The following is a 15,957-nucleotide window of genomic DNA, read 5'->3' as shown; positions in this document are numbered from 1 at the left end:
GTTATATACAAAAATATTCTACATGAAATTTTAAACAAAAAATGTCTTATGCATATTCCCTGTAAAATTTACGGTTCATGAGTTGCAGACGGTGTAAAAATAAAAGTGATATAATTTTGAAGGTTTTTTTTCAAATAAACCTATATAGAAATAAGTAAATGATTTAATAAAAGAGTAATAATATACTACATTATTATAGTCAAAAAGAGGCTAAGAGGCATCGTAGAAGGTTGAAAAAGTAAAAATAATTGTTAAGAGAAACGTGGTAGTACAAGCAGGCCTGGCCGCCATCATAGTGACCTTGGACCGCGGGTCGCAACCAATGGCGATTCTGTCTTCTGCACCTGTTGCCTGCCCCCTCCATTCCACCCCTCCCTCACGCACTGTCACAGATCGATCGATATTCTTCTTCAGTCGTCTTAGGAGACAAGTTGAGTACGTTTGTGCGTGGTACTTCTAGTGCAGTTTTGCTGTACATTTTTTATGGTTGGTGTTTATAGTAACGTGCGAATTATGTGAAAATCACTTGAAGTAGTTTGTTAGTTATGGCGGAGTGTGTGTTAAAACCTTGTAAGAACAAGAGTCGTGAACTAATTACTCTGACTAGAAAGGCGGTGGACAAAATAATTCAGTGCAGTGAAATACGTAAACATGGCGTCAAAGCCAAGTTCCTGCAGAATGATTCGCTTCAAGTACATAGTAAGTGTCGACAAACCTATATATTACGTCAAAAACCACCTGAAATGGAAAAAGAACCTCCAGCAAAGATACCACGTGAATCATTTGATTTTAAAGCCTCATGTTTTCTTTGTTGTCGCAAGTGTGTAGATGTATCTAAATGCAGGAATCCTGCTCAAGAAAAGTGGAGTTTAGTGCAGAAACTTGAACTGATTGAAAGCATCAGAACGGAAGGAAATAACAGGCATGACAAGTGGGGAGATGAGGTAAGTGTGAGGCTCTCTCAGGTCATAGATCTCGTAAGTTCTGATGGGAGGTACCACTGGCATTGTTATCAGACATTTCAAAAGCCAGGATCGTCACGGCCCGAAAAAGGAGTAGCAACCAGTAAAGGTGGGTCTAGTGCTGATGCCAAAAGAGAAGACGCTTTTGAAAAGCTATGTGATTATTTGGAGGAAAACAATGAATGTCAATACGACTTTGAAGAACTACAAAATATATTCCTTCGTCTGAGCCCTGAAGTTGAGCCATATACTGTAACACATTTCAAAAGAAAACTTATGCAGCGTTATGGTAATAGTTTAAATTTTGCAGTTTTAAAAGGAAAATATGTGTGATTTGTTTTTCTGGAGCATCAACTAATATTTTATCAGACAACTGGTATAAAAATCGGAACTGTGATAATGAAGCTGAAGAGGAACTGAGATTGATCAAAACTGCAGCAGCAATTATTTGACGTGAGATAAAGTCCAAAAGTTACGACTATTCCCAGTTTCCAACAATTGAAGATATTTGTAAAGGGGGATCTGAACTGGTACCTGAGTTGCTCAATGTCTTGATAACTGAAATCATTCAGCCTACTTGTACAAGACAAACATCCGAGAAAATCCAGAGGGCAAAACAAATTATGGAAAGGAAAAAAACAGCAATACGTCACAGTATAATACGCGCTGCTCGTCCAAGATCGTTTTTATCCCCAGCCCAACTTGGAACGGGTGTTTTGTTACACATAAAATTTGGTTCGAAGGTCTTGATTGACACCCTGTGCAATATGGGTGTTTGTGTACCTTACCAGGAAGTGTTGAGATATGAGAGATCCGTCACTTGCCAAGAGAACACAAGAATAGAGAACGGTTTTGTGCAATTCGTGTTCGATAATGCAGACTACAATGTTCACACACTAGATGGTCATAACACCTTCCACGTCATGGGTGGAATTGCTTGCATTACACCTAAAAAATGTTGCTGCTCAAGCTGTTGAAAACAAAGGCCTGTTTGACTTGCAAACTTACAAAGCCCCGGCTACATCTGGATATTCTAAAATAGTCGCTACAAACCTTGCTTCCCTAGAAGACAAACCTTCACTTTCATACAAAAATGGACGAACACTTAATATGTTTTGGTTGAGTGGCACCTGGTTAGAAGGTCCAGAAGAATATAAACCTGGTTGGAGTGGCTGCATGGAAAATCTTTATGCGAAGAAACAGTTCCAAACTTCGGCTGTAGTCCCTCTTCCATTTATAAACTTAGCTCCTTCAAGTCCATCAACAATTTATACAGCTCTTCTTCAAGCTGCCAAACAAGGGGCTAGCAATGGTCAAACGATAACAATGGTGACTTTTTATCAGCCATTGTATGCTAAAGCTCGTGAAATAGTAGCCGCAGCATCTCATGACAGCCCGTTGAAGTCACTCTTCATTAGACTAGGAGGATTTCATTTGTTGATGTCCTTTTTGTCAGCGATTGGATTCATCATGGCAGGTAGTGGTTTGGAGGAGCTGTATAGTACTGTGTTTGCTAAAAACAGTGTTCAACAAATGATGAACGGAAAAGCTTACGCTCGGGTCATTCGTGCTCTCTGCCTAGTCGAAGAAGCACTGATGACTGTATTTTTGAAAAATAATGAAACTCTCATAAGTGTGAATAAAGATGAGCTTAATAATGTCTATTCCTATTTCAAGCTTGGAAATGCCTCTCCTGAAGAGATTGCACAGTAAACCGTGGTAAAGAGCTTTGTAGACATTTTAGAAAACCAGCTTAGGCGTTCAAATGAATCTGGACGATCACAAAAACTGTGGATTCAGTTCATAGAAATGGTTGAAATCGTTCGAATGTTTATAAGAGCAGAGAGGAGTGGGGACTTTCTCCTTCACCTTCATTGTGTCCATCAAATGCTTCCCATTTTCCATGCATCTGGTCACTTTAACTACGCTAAATCTGCACACGTTTACCTACAAGACTCGCTGGAACTTCTCAACACATTGCACCAAGAAAACGATTTATTTGTTAATTGTGGTTATTTCACCATCCGACGAACTGAAAAGTTTTGGTCTGGAGTATGGAGTGATATGACCATATAACAGGTTTTGATGAGGTCCTTAAAAAGCATTGGTGGATTGACTGGAGGTACAGGAATCACAGCGACAACTATTGCCACTTGGATCAATTCCATGCCGACTTGTTCTCGGGTGTGCGAAGCAATGGAAGAGTTTGCAGGTGTTCGCCGCCTCTCTTCAGAGCAGCACGTAGAGCTACGAGATGCAAGGCAAAAAAGAAACAGTAAGGACTTGCAAACCTTCATTTCTTGGATTGAAGAACATAATCCGTTCTCTAAATCACCTGAACTCTCTTCCTTGTCAACAGGGGTTATAGGTGATGAAACTGTAAACTGCGATAAAGCATTTGAAATAGGAGCCATATCCATCAAAGCTATTGAAAACAAAACATTTAAAGAAATACACATGAAAAGAAAGTTTGCTGTCAAGTCTCTAGCCTCTATAACGAAGTCGGTGAAAATTAACAACGACATGGTATGTGTAAATCCTAAAACTCTCTTACATCGGATGGTGTGTACAGTAAGGAGTGATAAGAGATTAGAGGAAATTTTTCAGTTTGAACTCTGTGCATATCCTCCATCACTGTTTGACGAATCTGGCTTGATGAGGAAGGGGAAAAAATCATCAATGGTGACGGTTTTGGTTTCAGATTCAAAAGAATCATCAAACATCGATGACCCAGTGAAAGTGTCCTATACAATTGACGGAGACCACCTCCTACATCGCGTTGTCTGGCAACAGCCTGCTACATTTAAACAGATTTGCGAGCAATATAGTGATTACGTATGTACTCATTATGGAAAAGCGACTGTTGTTTTTGATGGTTAGGAACGAAGTAACACAAAGGATCAAGAACACCTACGAAGATCACGTTCCAACATTGTGGTCAAAGTAGAAGACTCAATTCATGTCAACATAAATCAAAATGAATTTTTAGCTAGTGCTAAAAACAAGATGGGTCTAATAACCCTCCTTTCATCGCACTTGCAACAATGTGGTGCACAGTTCTTCAAGCATCGGGTGATGCTGACCTATTAGTAGTCTTAACAGCTATTGATGAAGCGAAGAAAGATGTTCAAACGTGTGTTATTGACGATGACACAGACTTATTAGTACTGTTGACTGTCCACGCACCTTCAGGGAATAAACTGAAAATGGTCGTACCTAAAAAAGGAAATCACCAGGAAAAAGTGTACATTATTTCTGACATTCAGCAAGGCATTGGGGATATGAAAGATGTACTTCTGGTTATATACGCCTTGACCGGATGTGACACTGTGTCTGCTGTCTATAAGATGGGAAAAATTGCACCTTATAGGAAAGTTCAAGCCAACAACGTTCTTCGTGAAAAACTTCTGGTCTTCAACAACCCCAAAGCCGACCCCAGTGCAGTGGCTGATGCAGGAAATTACTACTTCCTACTTGCAACGTTTGGAGCCAAGAACACTGAAGATCTAGATTGTCTCCGCTACCAGTCCTACTTGAAAGCGATTGCAAAGCAGCCTATACATGCGTCCAGACAGCATTCATTTAGGACCTACCACCATGTACAACAGTGGCTGAATGAAAATAAGGATCCACTCGAGTGGGGTTGGAAGAAGATTGGCGACCACCTGACACCAATTACAACAGCACGTCCTGCAGCCCCCCAGGAATTACTGTCCCTTACAATGTGTACTTGCAAAGATGAATGCGTTCGTAATTGTGAATGCAGAAGGAGTGGTCTAAACTGCACTAGCATATGCAGCAATTGCTCAGGCCAAGCATGTGATAACATGGACAATAATAACATCTTAGACGACGAGCTAGAGGAGGAGGATAATGTGCTGGAGGATGAGTGAAGTTAATAAAGACATTGAACAATCCAAATTTGAAAGATATTTATGCTTAAGAAGTGAATTTATGTTGCAATGTTCGTAGAAAGTTCAGGGTAGGTTTCTCCGTACCACAGGTTTATATGGCATAGGCCTGTGGAAGCCTCTTTTCCCTTAAAAAAGAGTGCTCCTTGATAAGGTGGTGAGGTTGTCGTTCCTTCAAGGGCTTATCACTATACCACCGGCCACTGAAATAGCAACATTCTTTTTCGAAGCTTATTTTTTTTTAATTATCAAAATTACGAAAAAGTTAACATTTACATCGTCTGTAGCTCTTGAACCGTACAATTTAGAGTGATTATGAAAAATACCATTCTTATTTACAATTTAACGTAGAACATTTTTGTATATAACAATGTTTAGGATAAACCGCTTAGTTTTTGAAATATTTACGAAAAACTAAAAAACTAGTGATTTTTCAAATTCCCCCCCCCCTCACCACCAAACCCGACGCTCAAAATGGTGTAACTTTTTACCATAGAATAAGGGGACAGTAGTATACTTTGGCCGTTCCTGGGACAAAGCACCTGAGACCGGTTCTGGGACAAACTGTGTGAGACCGAATCTTGGACAGAATTTTTAGAGAGCGACTAAGAGTGTGAGTATGGGTGGTCAGAACCGCGCCGCGCGAATCACCACGCATGTCATCGCTGTCCCGCCACCGCGCAGACACCACGCGTTTTTATTTACCACAATTGTGAGTATGTATGTGTTTGTGACTTACTGATCAGATCTAAATAGACGATGTTGTTTACATGGTTGTTCTGGAGCAGTTGGTTGTTTTGGTCTACAAGTGTGATTGTGATCTGTTGAATCTTTCGTAAACCGCTCCGAAGAGGTATGTAGTGTTTTTCTTGAGGTGATTGAGATATTTTGTAGCCGTGTGGTACATTAGGGGAAAAGGAGTAGAGGATTGCTGTCTCCAAATGTTTGTGAGAGTGAACATCATGATTGACAAGACTGTTGTTGACAATATTGCAGTGTATCTCGATGACATCAACGGTTCTGAGATTCGGTGGATTCTATGCAATTACGTTTTCATTTGAGTTGAACTAAGACGATTCTTTTTGTAAGTTTGTTGCATCAGATTTTTCAAAACTTAAGAGATCACTAACGGTTTTATCCAAGTAGAATTTAATTGGAGAATTAATTGATATTTTGTCACCATCTTTAAAGATCTTGAAATCGTCAGAATTTATACTAAGATTCAACGACTGTATGTAATCTCTGATACTCTTTTCAAGTTTTTCAATGGTCCAGTAACCACATTGAAGTATCAGTGGTTTCGGAATGAAATGTATTTCCAAGTCCCAAAAATAGACTTTTGCATGTTGCAACAAGTTGTATATGTTGTTCTTAGAGTAAAATCCAACAAGAGCCATATAATACTCTGCGTTTGGATCCAAGTGGATGGGGTGTTCTAGATGGAGAGTCAGTACAGACTCAGTTCCAGTTAGTTTGAGTAATGGCATGGTTGCAGTTTTTTATATACTTATAATTCTATACAAGTTTTAGATGAAGTTACTACCATCATGGAAGTCTTCAAAACCTCTTTCCATATATTTTTTATTTCGTTGTTGAATTTTTTTCTGCATGATGTATATCTTGCCTTCTAATTCACTCAATTGAACTTTGACAACCACATCATATGGCTCCACTGCTTTGCTCACTTGACCAATTCTCTGGTGGTTTTTCAGTAGGAAGCTGCCCCATATCTTTTCACCATTTACGGTACTAGTGGGGACAATCTCGATCGCATTTATTATTTTTTCCGATTTTACCAAATGCGATTTCAATAATTTCTTGACTTCGGATAAATCTTGTGAGACTTTTGATACATCACTTGCAAGCTCAATTATCTCGTCAGGAGAAGGGCCTGAATTGGGGTGAGTAGGTATTGATCCAATTTCAATTTCTTCTCCAAATCTGTTGAAAATAAAACCACGGTTTCCATGCATTTTTATTGTTTCTTATATTACGAAGAATATGTTCCCAGTCCTCACCAGCTGAATCTCGTCGTAGAACCTCCAGGCACAGATGTCCACAGATAGGAGGATCGTCAAACCCCTGAATACGCTCTGAGTTATAAACCAACCCTTTTGACCCCAAATACCTGACTACTTCTATTGGAGGATTGACATCGCCATATGAATCAAAATAGAATTTCTTTTCACCACGTTTCACATAACACGTCCAGTGAGTACCATCAGATGAAAGGTCACCAAGATTTACAATACCACGTTCAATATTTGTAGGTTTGTCTGGAAGTAACTGTCGCATGAAAACACCTCTAAACTCATTAATGTTTAATATACCTGCTAATTTTTCTATTTCACCAAGAGACAGCGGGAAGATCTCTTTTTTTATTCACAGACAACAATGCATCAAGCTTCCGACCAATACGACGTTTCAACCCTCTACCCGTAGGGTCTTTTTCAATAATGGTGTCCAACTCCTCATCGACTGAACTCTTTAACCAAGGTATAAATTTTTCTCTCAGTAAAGGAGCCTACTTTCTTCTTATTAATGGAGAGATGAAGCGTTTACCTCCAGGAACTGACGAATCCACCATTTCCATAATTTCCTTCAAAAACCCTCCTTGTTTATTAGATACGAGTTGGTTGTAACTTAGAAGCAATTGTAAACCTTTTTTGTTCTTAACAGCTCTAGAAACGGCTTTGTGTTGCTCTCCAGAAAGAAGTATACGATCACTTCCGTGAGACAGCTGTCCATTATATAATCTGATTACTGTAGGTTTCCGTCTTTTGTACGCTATACGAAGCTTACGTTTTTGGGGTTCGGATAGCCGAACTGTATAATTATACTGACTTTCCATTCTATACGCTTTCTTATATACAAAATACACTGACATGAAAACAATAATTGCCCCTACTAATGAAAAAAATAAATCATTTTTTATTTTACTTTTTTTTGTTTTTGTTTTTGTTTTTTGTTGTTTTTTTTTATTTGTTTTTACAGGAATTTGATTATGTTTCGAGTAATGTCATATGAGAAATGTGCCTCAGATACAACGACAACATATGCTGTGGTGCCACTGCTCCCCTGTGGAGATGCAATAGCTTTTACAAAATCTAATTCAATCTGAATGTGACTTCGAGATCTGTCTGTTGTTGGTTGATGTAGATGTGTGTCAATTACAACCAAAGGTGAGTTATCAATAAATTCTTTCAGGTTTACTAACACGTTATTGTCTCCGAAGTTTATTTTTCGGAACCCTAGGTACTGATCGTACATGATCCTGTATATACCATTAGTAATATCAAAATTCTGCAATTCCTGAGGGTACCTTTCTCCATTAATTTTCACAGACACATTTTTGATGTTGCAGCTGTCAAATCTACTAGGATCTTTTGCCTAGGTGTTTGTTCTGTTTGTTTGAAGTGCGATTATAACAAATCTAGGATTGTACACATTTCTGTAAACACTTGTAATATCGAAGCTGAACGATGACCCGAACTCCCCTCTTTTGTCGATGCATTGCCATTGAAAGAAGTTGTAGACTAAAGCATCCTTGTCACTCAAATGTTTCAAACCATCAATTAACTGGATTTTGGAAGTGCTGGTATAATCGACTATGGGGACTCGTAACACAAACGATTCTATCACAATTTTCCCATCGCCAGGATCCGTTGCTGTGGACCCTGCCCCTTTCCAGTGAAACAACGCATCATTATCTTCATTCCTAGTAAATGTGATTTCAAAACCTCCCTTGTACATTGGGTAACGTAGGTGGTCAAAGAACCCTAATCCTAAATGCCCAAGTGTACCAAGTGCCTCAAACTTCCCACCTCCTGTAAACGATGATGAGAAACCACTACTTGAGAGTGTTTGTTTTTCAGTGTTACTGTAACTAACAATCCCCTTTATAGTGCTGGTGATGCCGGGGAGTTCTACTGTGTCGATCAATGTATTGTGTTTCCTCAGCTCTATTCTTGAAAACAAGAAAGCCGCGAAGTTGTCTACCAGTTTGACGGTAGCGTTAGTTTGATAATCAGATCCATCAGATTTTTGCACATACTTTCCTTGAATGTGGTACATTATGCGTGAATCATAAAATGCGTCTCCATGATCCAGTTTGAATGTTGTATTGTTGTTGGGTGCATTGAAGTTGAGCTCTGAAACTGGCATTGCAGTTCTATACTCACTTCTTGCTATACCGCTCGAAAATTCAATATAAAGTTTCTCCATCACTGGTTTTACCACTGATCACTGTTCTAATATATCCTCTCTTATATATAGGGTAAAAAATATTTGCTTTCATTGCTTTATATATCCGATGGGTAGATACATCCTGAAGTTCCTAACCCCATACCGAGTTTACGTTTCAACCACATTCCTCCTGTTGTTGCTAGGCCGACCATACGCTCATTCAAGTCAGCATCATCTGAGGTAACCCTCTCCCAAGCTTTCTTTTGTAATATTTTGTCTTTTTTCATACGGTTTTGACTACGTATCTTTTGTGTTTCCAATTCTCTATGTTGTTGTTCCGTAATGGCTCTGGTGATTGGTTCGTACTTTTTCTCATTTTCACGAACATCTTCTAACTCTTTGAGATGGGTCTGAGCAAACTCACTTTGTAATTTCCGGTTTAACTCATCCAACTTTCTAGCTTTAGAAACAGTGAGCGGTCGATCATGTGTTATTGATATGTTACGATTGGCAGACGTCTCATTAGCATTTGATGATATAGTATTTTTGTTTGAGAAGTTTTTTAATTCATCCTGTTCAGCACGTTTGAACTTTGCAGCCAAGACACTCTGAATATTTACAAGTCGCCTTGCTTCTTTTGCGTCTAGTTTATTCGCCATGTTGTATACTTATAGTAATAGACACAGAGTTATTCTTCAAATCTTTCAAGTCACGTTTATGAACGTCAAATTACGCTTATACTTAAACGTCAAATTACGTTTATACTTAAACGTCAAATTACGTTTATGAACGTCAAATTAAGTTTATACTTAAACGTCAAATTACGTTTATACTTAAACGTAAAATTACGTTTATGAACGTTAACTTACGTTTATACTTAAACGTCAAATTACGTTTATACTTGAACGTAAAATTACGTTTATGAACGTTAACTTACGTTTATACTTAAACGTCAAATTACGTTTATACTTGAACGTCAAATTACGTTTATACTTAAACGTCAAATTACGTTTTATATTGAACGTCAAATTACGTTTATACTTAAACGTCAAATTACGTTTATACTTAAACGTCAAATTACGTTTATGATTAAACGTTAAATTACGTTTATACCTAAACGTCAAATTACGTTTATACTTAAACGTCAAATTACGTTTATACTTAAACGTCAAATTACGTTTATACTTAAACGTCAAATTACGTTTATACTTAAACGTCAAATTACGTTTATACTTAAACGTCAAATTACGTTTATACTTAAACGTCAAATTACGTTTATACTTAAACGTCAAATTACGTTTATACTTAAACGTCAAAATTACGTTTATACTTAAACGTCAAATTACGTTTATACTTAAACGTCAAATTACGTTTATGAACGTTAAATTACGTTTATTCTTAAACGTCAAAATACGTTTATACTTAAACGTCAAATTACGTTTATACTTAAACGTCAAATTACGTTTATACTTAAACGTCAAATTACGTTTATACTGGTACGTTTTACAACGAAGTATTATTCAACACTTAGTTTCCTTTTTAAATTGCACATATATTTCCTTTCTTGTGGTTTAGCTGTAGTATTAATAGATATGAATCCATGAGGTGTTTTCCAGCACTCAAAACAGAGAGCCTCAAATTGGTTGAAAGTCATGTCAGAACCTACAAAGTCCTGGAACACTCTCTTTGTATAGTACTTGTTCATTGTAAACAGACACAACAGATTAACATTGTTTCGTATGACCTGCATATCAACCCGACCATAGCTCTGACTCAGGTAGACACAAGAAATCCCTTTATGACGTCCTCTAATGAAATAGCCTTTGATTTTAGTTTGCTCTTCTAGGAGGCAGTCATCGAATACCACAAGTGAGTTTGGTTTGCAGTCATCGATAGAAATGAGATCTTGACAGGACGAATAGAAAAACGCTATGTGTCTTCTAAGGTGTTTTTCTAATCTACTGTATTGTTCACGCGGATCTACATATGCAGGTTGTTCTATTGAACGACTAAACACGTATAGATTCTTGAACGGAACTCCATCTTTGTTTTAAATGAAATTCAATAACAAGTTCGTTTTACCACACCCAGACGGTCCTAAAATAAGACACCGTAACGGTCTAGGTAAAAATTGGTCTTCGAATTTCTCTCTGCAATACACTTGAATTTCCATAGTATGTTCTCTTACATACATTTACAATTTAACAGTTTTCGCATATTCTATGATGACCCCATGCTAGGGTTCGGATATTGTCTTCGAGTACGAAACGCTTGTCGTCCTTTGATGAAAGTACCACTTTATGGTGTTCTACGCTGTAGAGATTGTGTGCTTGACTCCGAATTGTATTCATCGTTTTGTAGTGCTCGATGTTACTAAACAAACAGTCTTTATAGTTGCTAAAGGTAATTTCATTTTCAACTACAGCTTTTTTCACGCCCTTAGACCTCTTTATGAAATGGTTGTCTTCTATATTGCTCGCATACATCTTGGATCGTAGTCCTACAAACTCTCGCATGATTCGACCATTAAGTTCATCTTTCATTTTACCCAGAACTTTTTTTGTTTACGTGGGGAAGCCCATATTGGTTGGGGTTGGGGTAGTCACTTGTATCAAATAATCCAATTAAATGTTTCATGTCTTCATAGAAGTTTTTCGTTTTGATGTCATATATCAGGGAATCGGTATCGGTGTACACCATTTTTATATTAGATCCATACTTCTCTTTCATTACATTGTAGTGGAAATCATACATCAGTGTCTTTGATATGTCTAGAATACTCATACCTACGTAAATAGGTTTATTTAACAAAAGTTTTTTCTTACTAAAATGTACAGCAACTAGGTTTTCTGTAAAGATGGTTCGAGTCTTAAAGTTCGGTTTGCTAACCCATCTTTCCACTAATTTGGACTTAGTACCCAAACGGATGTCCACACGATTTCTCATATTTTCCATAGTTTTTCCAAAAACTGAGTTGTTCATAAGTTTGAAAAAGTCTTTCTCAAAATCATTTTTCGCCTTTGTACGCTCCATGGTATTCAGATTAATGTACGGTTGCAACCAATTGCTTTGACTGAAACTAAGAACTCTATGAACATGTTTTAGTTTCATACCCAGACTCAAATAAAGCTTTAAATTTTTGTAGTGTACGACATACTTTTCTTTGCCGTAGAGAGTTGTCAGAAGCTTTGCCATTTTCGATCCTGGTGGGACTCTACGTTCTGGAGCGAGAGGTAGATCAGAGTGTACGTCGTGTAGTTCTTCAGGATATTCTAAATCAACTTCTAATATGTAGCCTGTGGGTGAATCGTCACTAACTTTCATTACATCGATGTCTGTACTGCTCCACTGAAAGTTTGCATATGGTAGTTTTACAGACATTGCCCACCCATACAGGTTGTTTGCATCCAAGTACATGAGATAGTTGTTTGGTTTCGATTTGTCGTAGTCTTTCATGTAGGGATTGTTTGCCTTCGCATATCGATGAGAACACTGTGAAATACCACCACGAATACCCTTTTCAACCATGAGTACCATATCGATGTCAGTCAATAGGGACAGTTCGACTTTTGTAATTTTTAGCATTGCGTTCCAAGCCAACCCAGGTGCTGTGAAATACCATGCAGGATCTAATTTGTATGTATTGAGACATACATCCCTGAAGTTTTCCATTACATCTGCAAGCAGCAAGATATCGGTTTCGTTATATAGCATTGTATATTCTTTCATGTTCTGAATGTTAAAGGCGGTCCATACATCGCACGCATGTTTGTAATATTCATTTGTTATGTGTTGTTTATTCAGTCTATTGTAAAATTCTTCTTGACTAGGTAGTGATGTTTCACTATATTTTTCTATACTGTCCATGTAGTCGTAAGGGTACACTCCTTTTCGTAGCAATAAATTGAGGTCCTTACCATTGTAATATGTTGAGATATGTTTGAATTGAGATCTAGTCAGATTCTTTGCCAACCTATCGAGACTTTGTGACATGAACTTGAATGAATCGATGAATCGTAGTTCAATTCCACCTTCCACACTGACCGTGAAGGAAATGTACCGCTCCTCGTTGTTGGGTATCAATGATATGCGATTTTCGAACTTACCAAACTCTTTAATGAATAGGTGAGTGTCGTAACCTGCTAAATTATAAATGAAAACAGGAATGAACCTAGGGTTTTTGAAATTGATGTTACACTTGTTGTGAGCTGCTCCTCTAAACAAACCCGTCAAATTATTATGGTCTCTAACACGATCATCACCAAGATAATTTCCACAGATATGACACGTAGTAGTAGATTCAAACATTTCATGTTGCTCTTTTGTCATCAACTGCATGGGGACTATTGCTTCACTCTTGTAAAGTTCATTAATCCTTATCGACTCCTCAATCAATGATTTTACAAATACATGTGCAGCATAGTCTCCAAAGTATTTAATCGGTGGTTTGGAAAAGCCGTCCTCTGACACACCATACATACAGAAGGAAATGGCATTATGTTTCTGATATTTAATAGTGAACGACTGATGATTACCATTACAATCCACTTTACACGGTTGACATGTTGAAATAGGTGCTAGACAGCATTCAAAGTCTGCGTAATACACAAAGGGCACTCTCATTGAGCAATTGAAATCTTTAAATCTAATTACAGTTCCTGACTCTGGTAGTTCCAATTTCACAGCATCGTGTGTGTTACAGTCTTCTCTATGCTTGATGAGTAAATCCTCTCTCGTAAAGTGTTGCAAACACCTATTGCATATCCACATCTCATGTCCATTTCGTGAGATCTGTGAACTAACCAAACGGGACATATCTTTGATCCAGCAGTAGTGAGTGTTTGTTTTTTCTCTGATAAACAGTAGATTAACATGTTTTTCCATCTCTTTATCAGTTATTCTCAGCGGGAATATATCGAACTTGTCATCATAAGCATAGATATTAACAGAAATTCCACTACGTCTTTCAAACTTTGCTATATCATCAAGTTTCATGGGGCATTCGCAAGTTGCTAGTGCATGAAGCAGCTCTCGTTTGAAAGTTTCGTAATTGCTGATTCTTTCTGGATGAAACTTAACTGGATGTAAAGCTGCCAGAATAGACCACATAAAACATTTCTGATCTTCGTTTTTTACATTAATAACAGCCTTTTTGGATTGAATCTGTTTTGGTAGAACCACATAGCTGGATCCGTGAAAAGGAACGTATCGGTTGACTCTGATCTCCAAGTCTTTCACACTTTTTAGTGACCATTGAGAACCGTTTGCCTCAAACTCCTCCATCTCAACCAACATCTTAAGTTTTGCTGAGTTATAATAGTCAGACAGAGACGTTGTCGAGTAAAGTATTTCATTTTTTGTTTTAAAGTTCATGACTTGAGTCATCTCCACATCGTTTATTATTTTCTTGAATTCAGCATGATAAACCATGTTTACCTTAAGATTTTTTTCTTTTACAGCTTCCTGAAGTTTTTCAACAACGAGGGGTTTGCATATCTCAAGAAAAATTTTTGGATCTTTGATCCCACGTTTGTTCATAATCACATACGTTTTCAATCTTCCCGTGAATGCCGACTGGACTTCTGATATTTCATCAAGTATCGTCTTTGACTCCTCTGGAGTACGTACCGGAACCAGATGAGGTGTTGAAGGTGATTCTGTTTCAGACAGAAGCTGTCTCTCTTCCATGGTAGGGCTAATAGAATTCTCACTATTAATTGTACTAGTCGGTGTCTCACTAATAATCTTTTTCACTCCTGTAGGAATCTTTTGTGGTCTAGTCGGTTTTCGGATCATCGCTTCAAGAGCTATATCATTTGTATTGACCTTCGGTACTTGTTTGACTTCCCTTGGTCGTTTTGGGTATTTCTTTACCAGCATGTTGATGTCTGGAGTGGGTGCCGGCAGTCTTGGTGTCAGTCTCGTAATGGGTAATATTTTACTACTGTATCGAGGACCTTCATGAAGTGCTGACAAGCGGATATGGCGTTTCGATTGTTTGTGACGGTTCCAGTTGGATGACTCTATTGGTGTTTCACAAATCCAACACATTTTACTTTTAGGAGCTGGTTTGATTTCCATCTTTTTCAGACGTTCGTTATATGTCATACCACGCTGGTTGTTGGCACATTTCTGAGGTTTTTGGTGCCGAGCCATGTTGGAAACCGTTATTTCCTTACTGCATTTTGGACATGGTTTCTTCTGGGGTTTTATTTGAGCACGTACATCGGTCGGACTAAGCACGTTGTATGTTGGACTCTCTGGGATATGTAGTGGTGAATGGTATACAGGACTACATGGTATATGCAGTGAATAGTCTGACTTATCCGGAACTTCAAATGGTGGTGGACCAAGTATTGATTTAATTTTCAATGAATCGGGGTGTATCCTTTTTACTGGTGGTTCAAACTTTGGAGCGTCAGCTGTAGATGGACCAATTATAGTTCTAATTTTGGAATAGAAATCTGGAGTGTCTAACATAGACAAATCAAAATCAGCAATCGCGTCTTGTTCGTCAGGTCTGAGATTTTAATAGGACTCTGGCAACATAGACATATCAAAATCAGCAATCGCGTCTTGTTCTTCAGGTCTGAGATTTGAATAGGACTCTGGCAACATAGACATATCAAAATCATTAATCACGTTCTGGAATTGATTGTCACTCACAGCATCAGCGTAGTTTTCCAACATAGACATATCAAAATCCGGAGTTTGTCTGTCTAACGCGGACATGCATTTCTTTGTTTTTTTATGGCGGGACATGGAGGAGTTCCTGACTTCAGCACCACACCTTGAACATACTTGTTTCATCCAAGGAGGTTTTTCATTGAATCCGTTGGAAGAAGCATAAGCTGGTGGATTTGACGCTGACATACACTTCTTTGTTTTTTGGTGGCGGG

At 38.0% G+C, this 15,957-nt stretch overlaps 1 protein-coding gene across 1 annotated transcript; it reads left to right on the top strand.

Moving 5' to 3' along the window:
• The first annotated feature begins 3,047 nt into the window (after positions 1 to 3,047).
• Positions 3,048 to 3,842, top strand: LOC124366691. The gene has a single exon (XM_046823290.1). It carries the CDS (start codon positions 3,048 to 3,050, stop codon positions 3,840 to 3,842), a length of 795 nt encoding a protein of 264 aa, XP_046679246.1.
• The last annotated feature ends 12,115 nt before the right edge of the window (positions 3,843 to 15,957 follow it).

Source organism: Homalodisca vitripennis, chromosome 7 (genome assembly GCF_021130785.1).
Source record: "Homalodisca vitripennis isolate AUS2020 chromosome 7, UT_GWSS_2.1, whole genome shotgun sequence".
NCBI lineage: Eukaryota > Metazoa > Arthropoda > Insecta > Hemiptera > Cicadellidae > Homalodisca > Homalodisca vitripennis.
The sequence above is the reverse complement of the archived record's forward strand: the minus strand, read 5'-3'. Positions and strand labels throughout refer to the sequence as shown.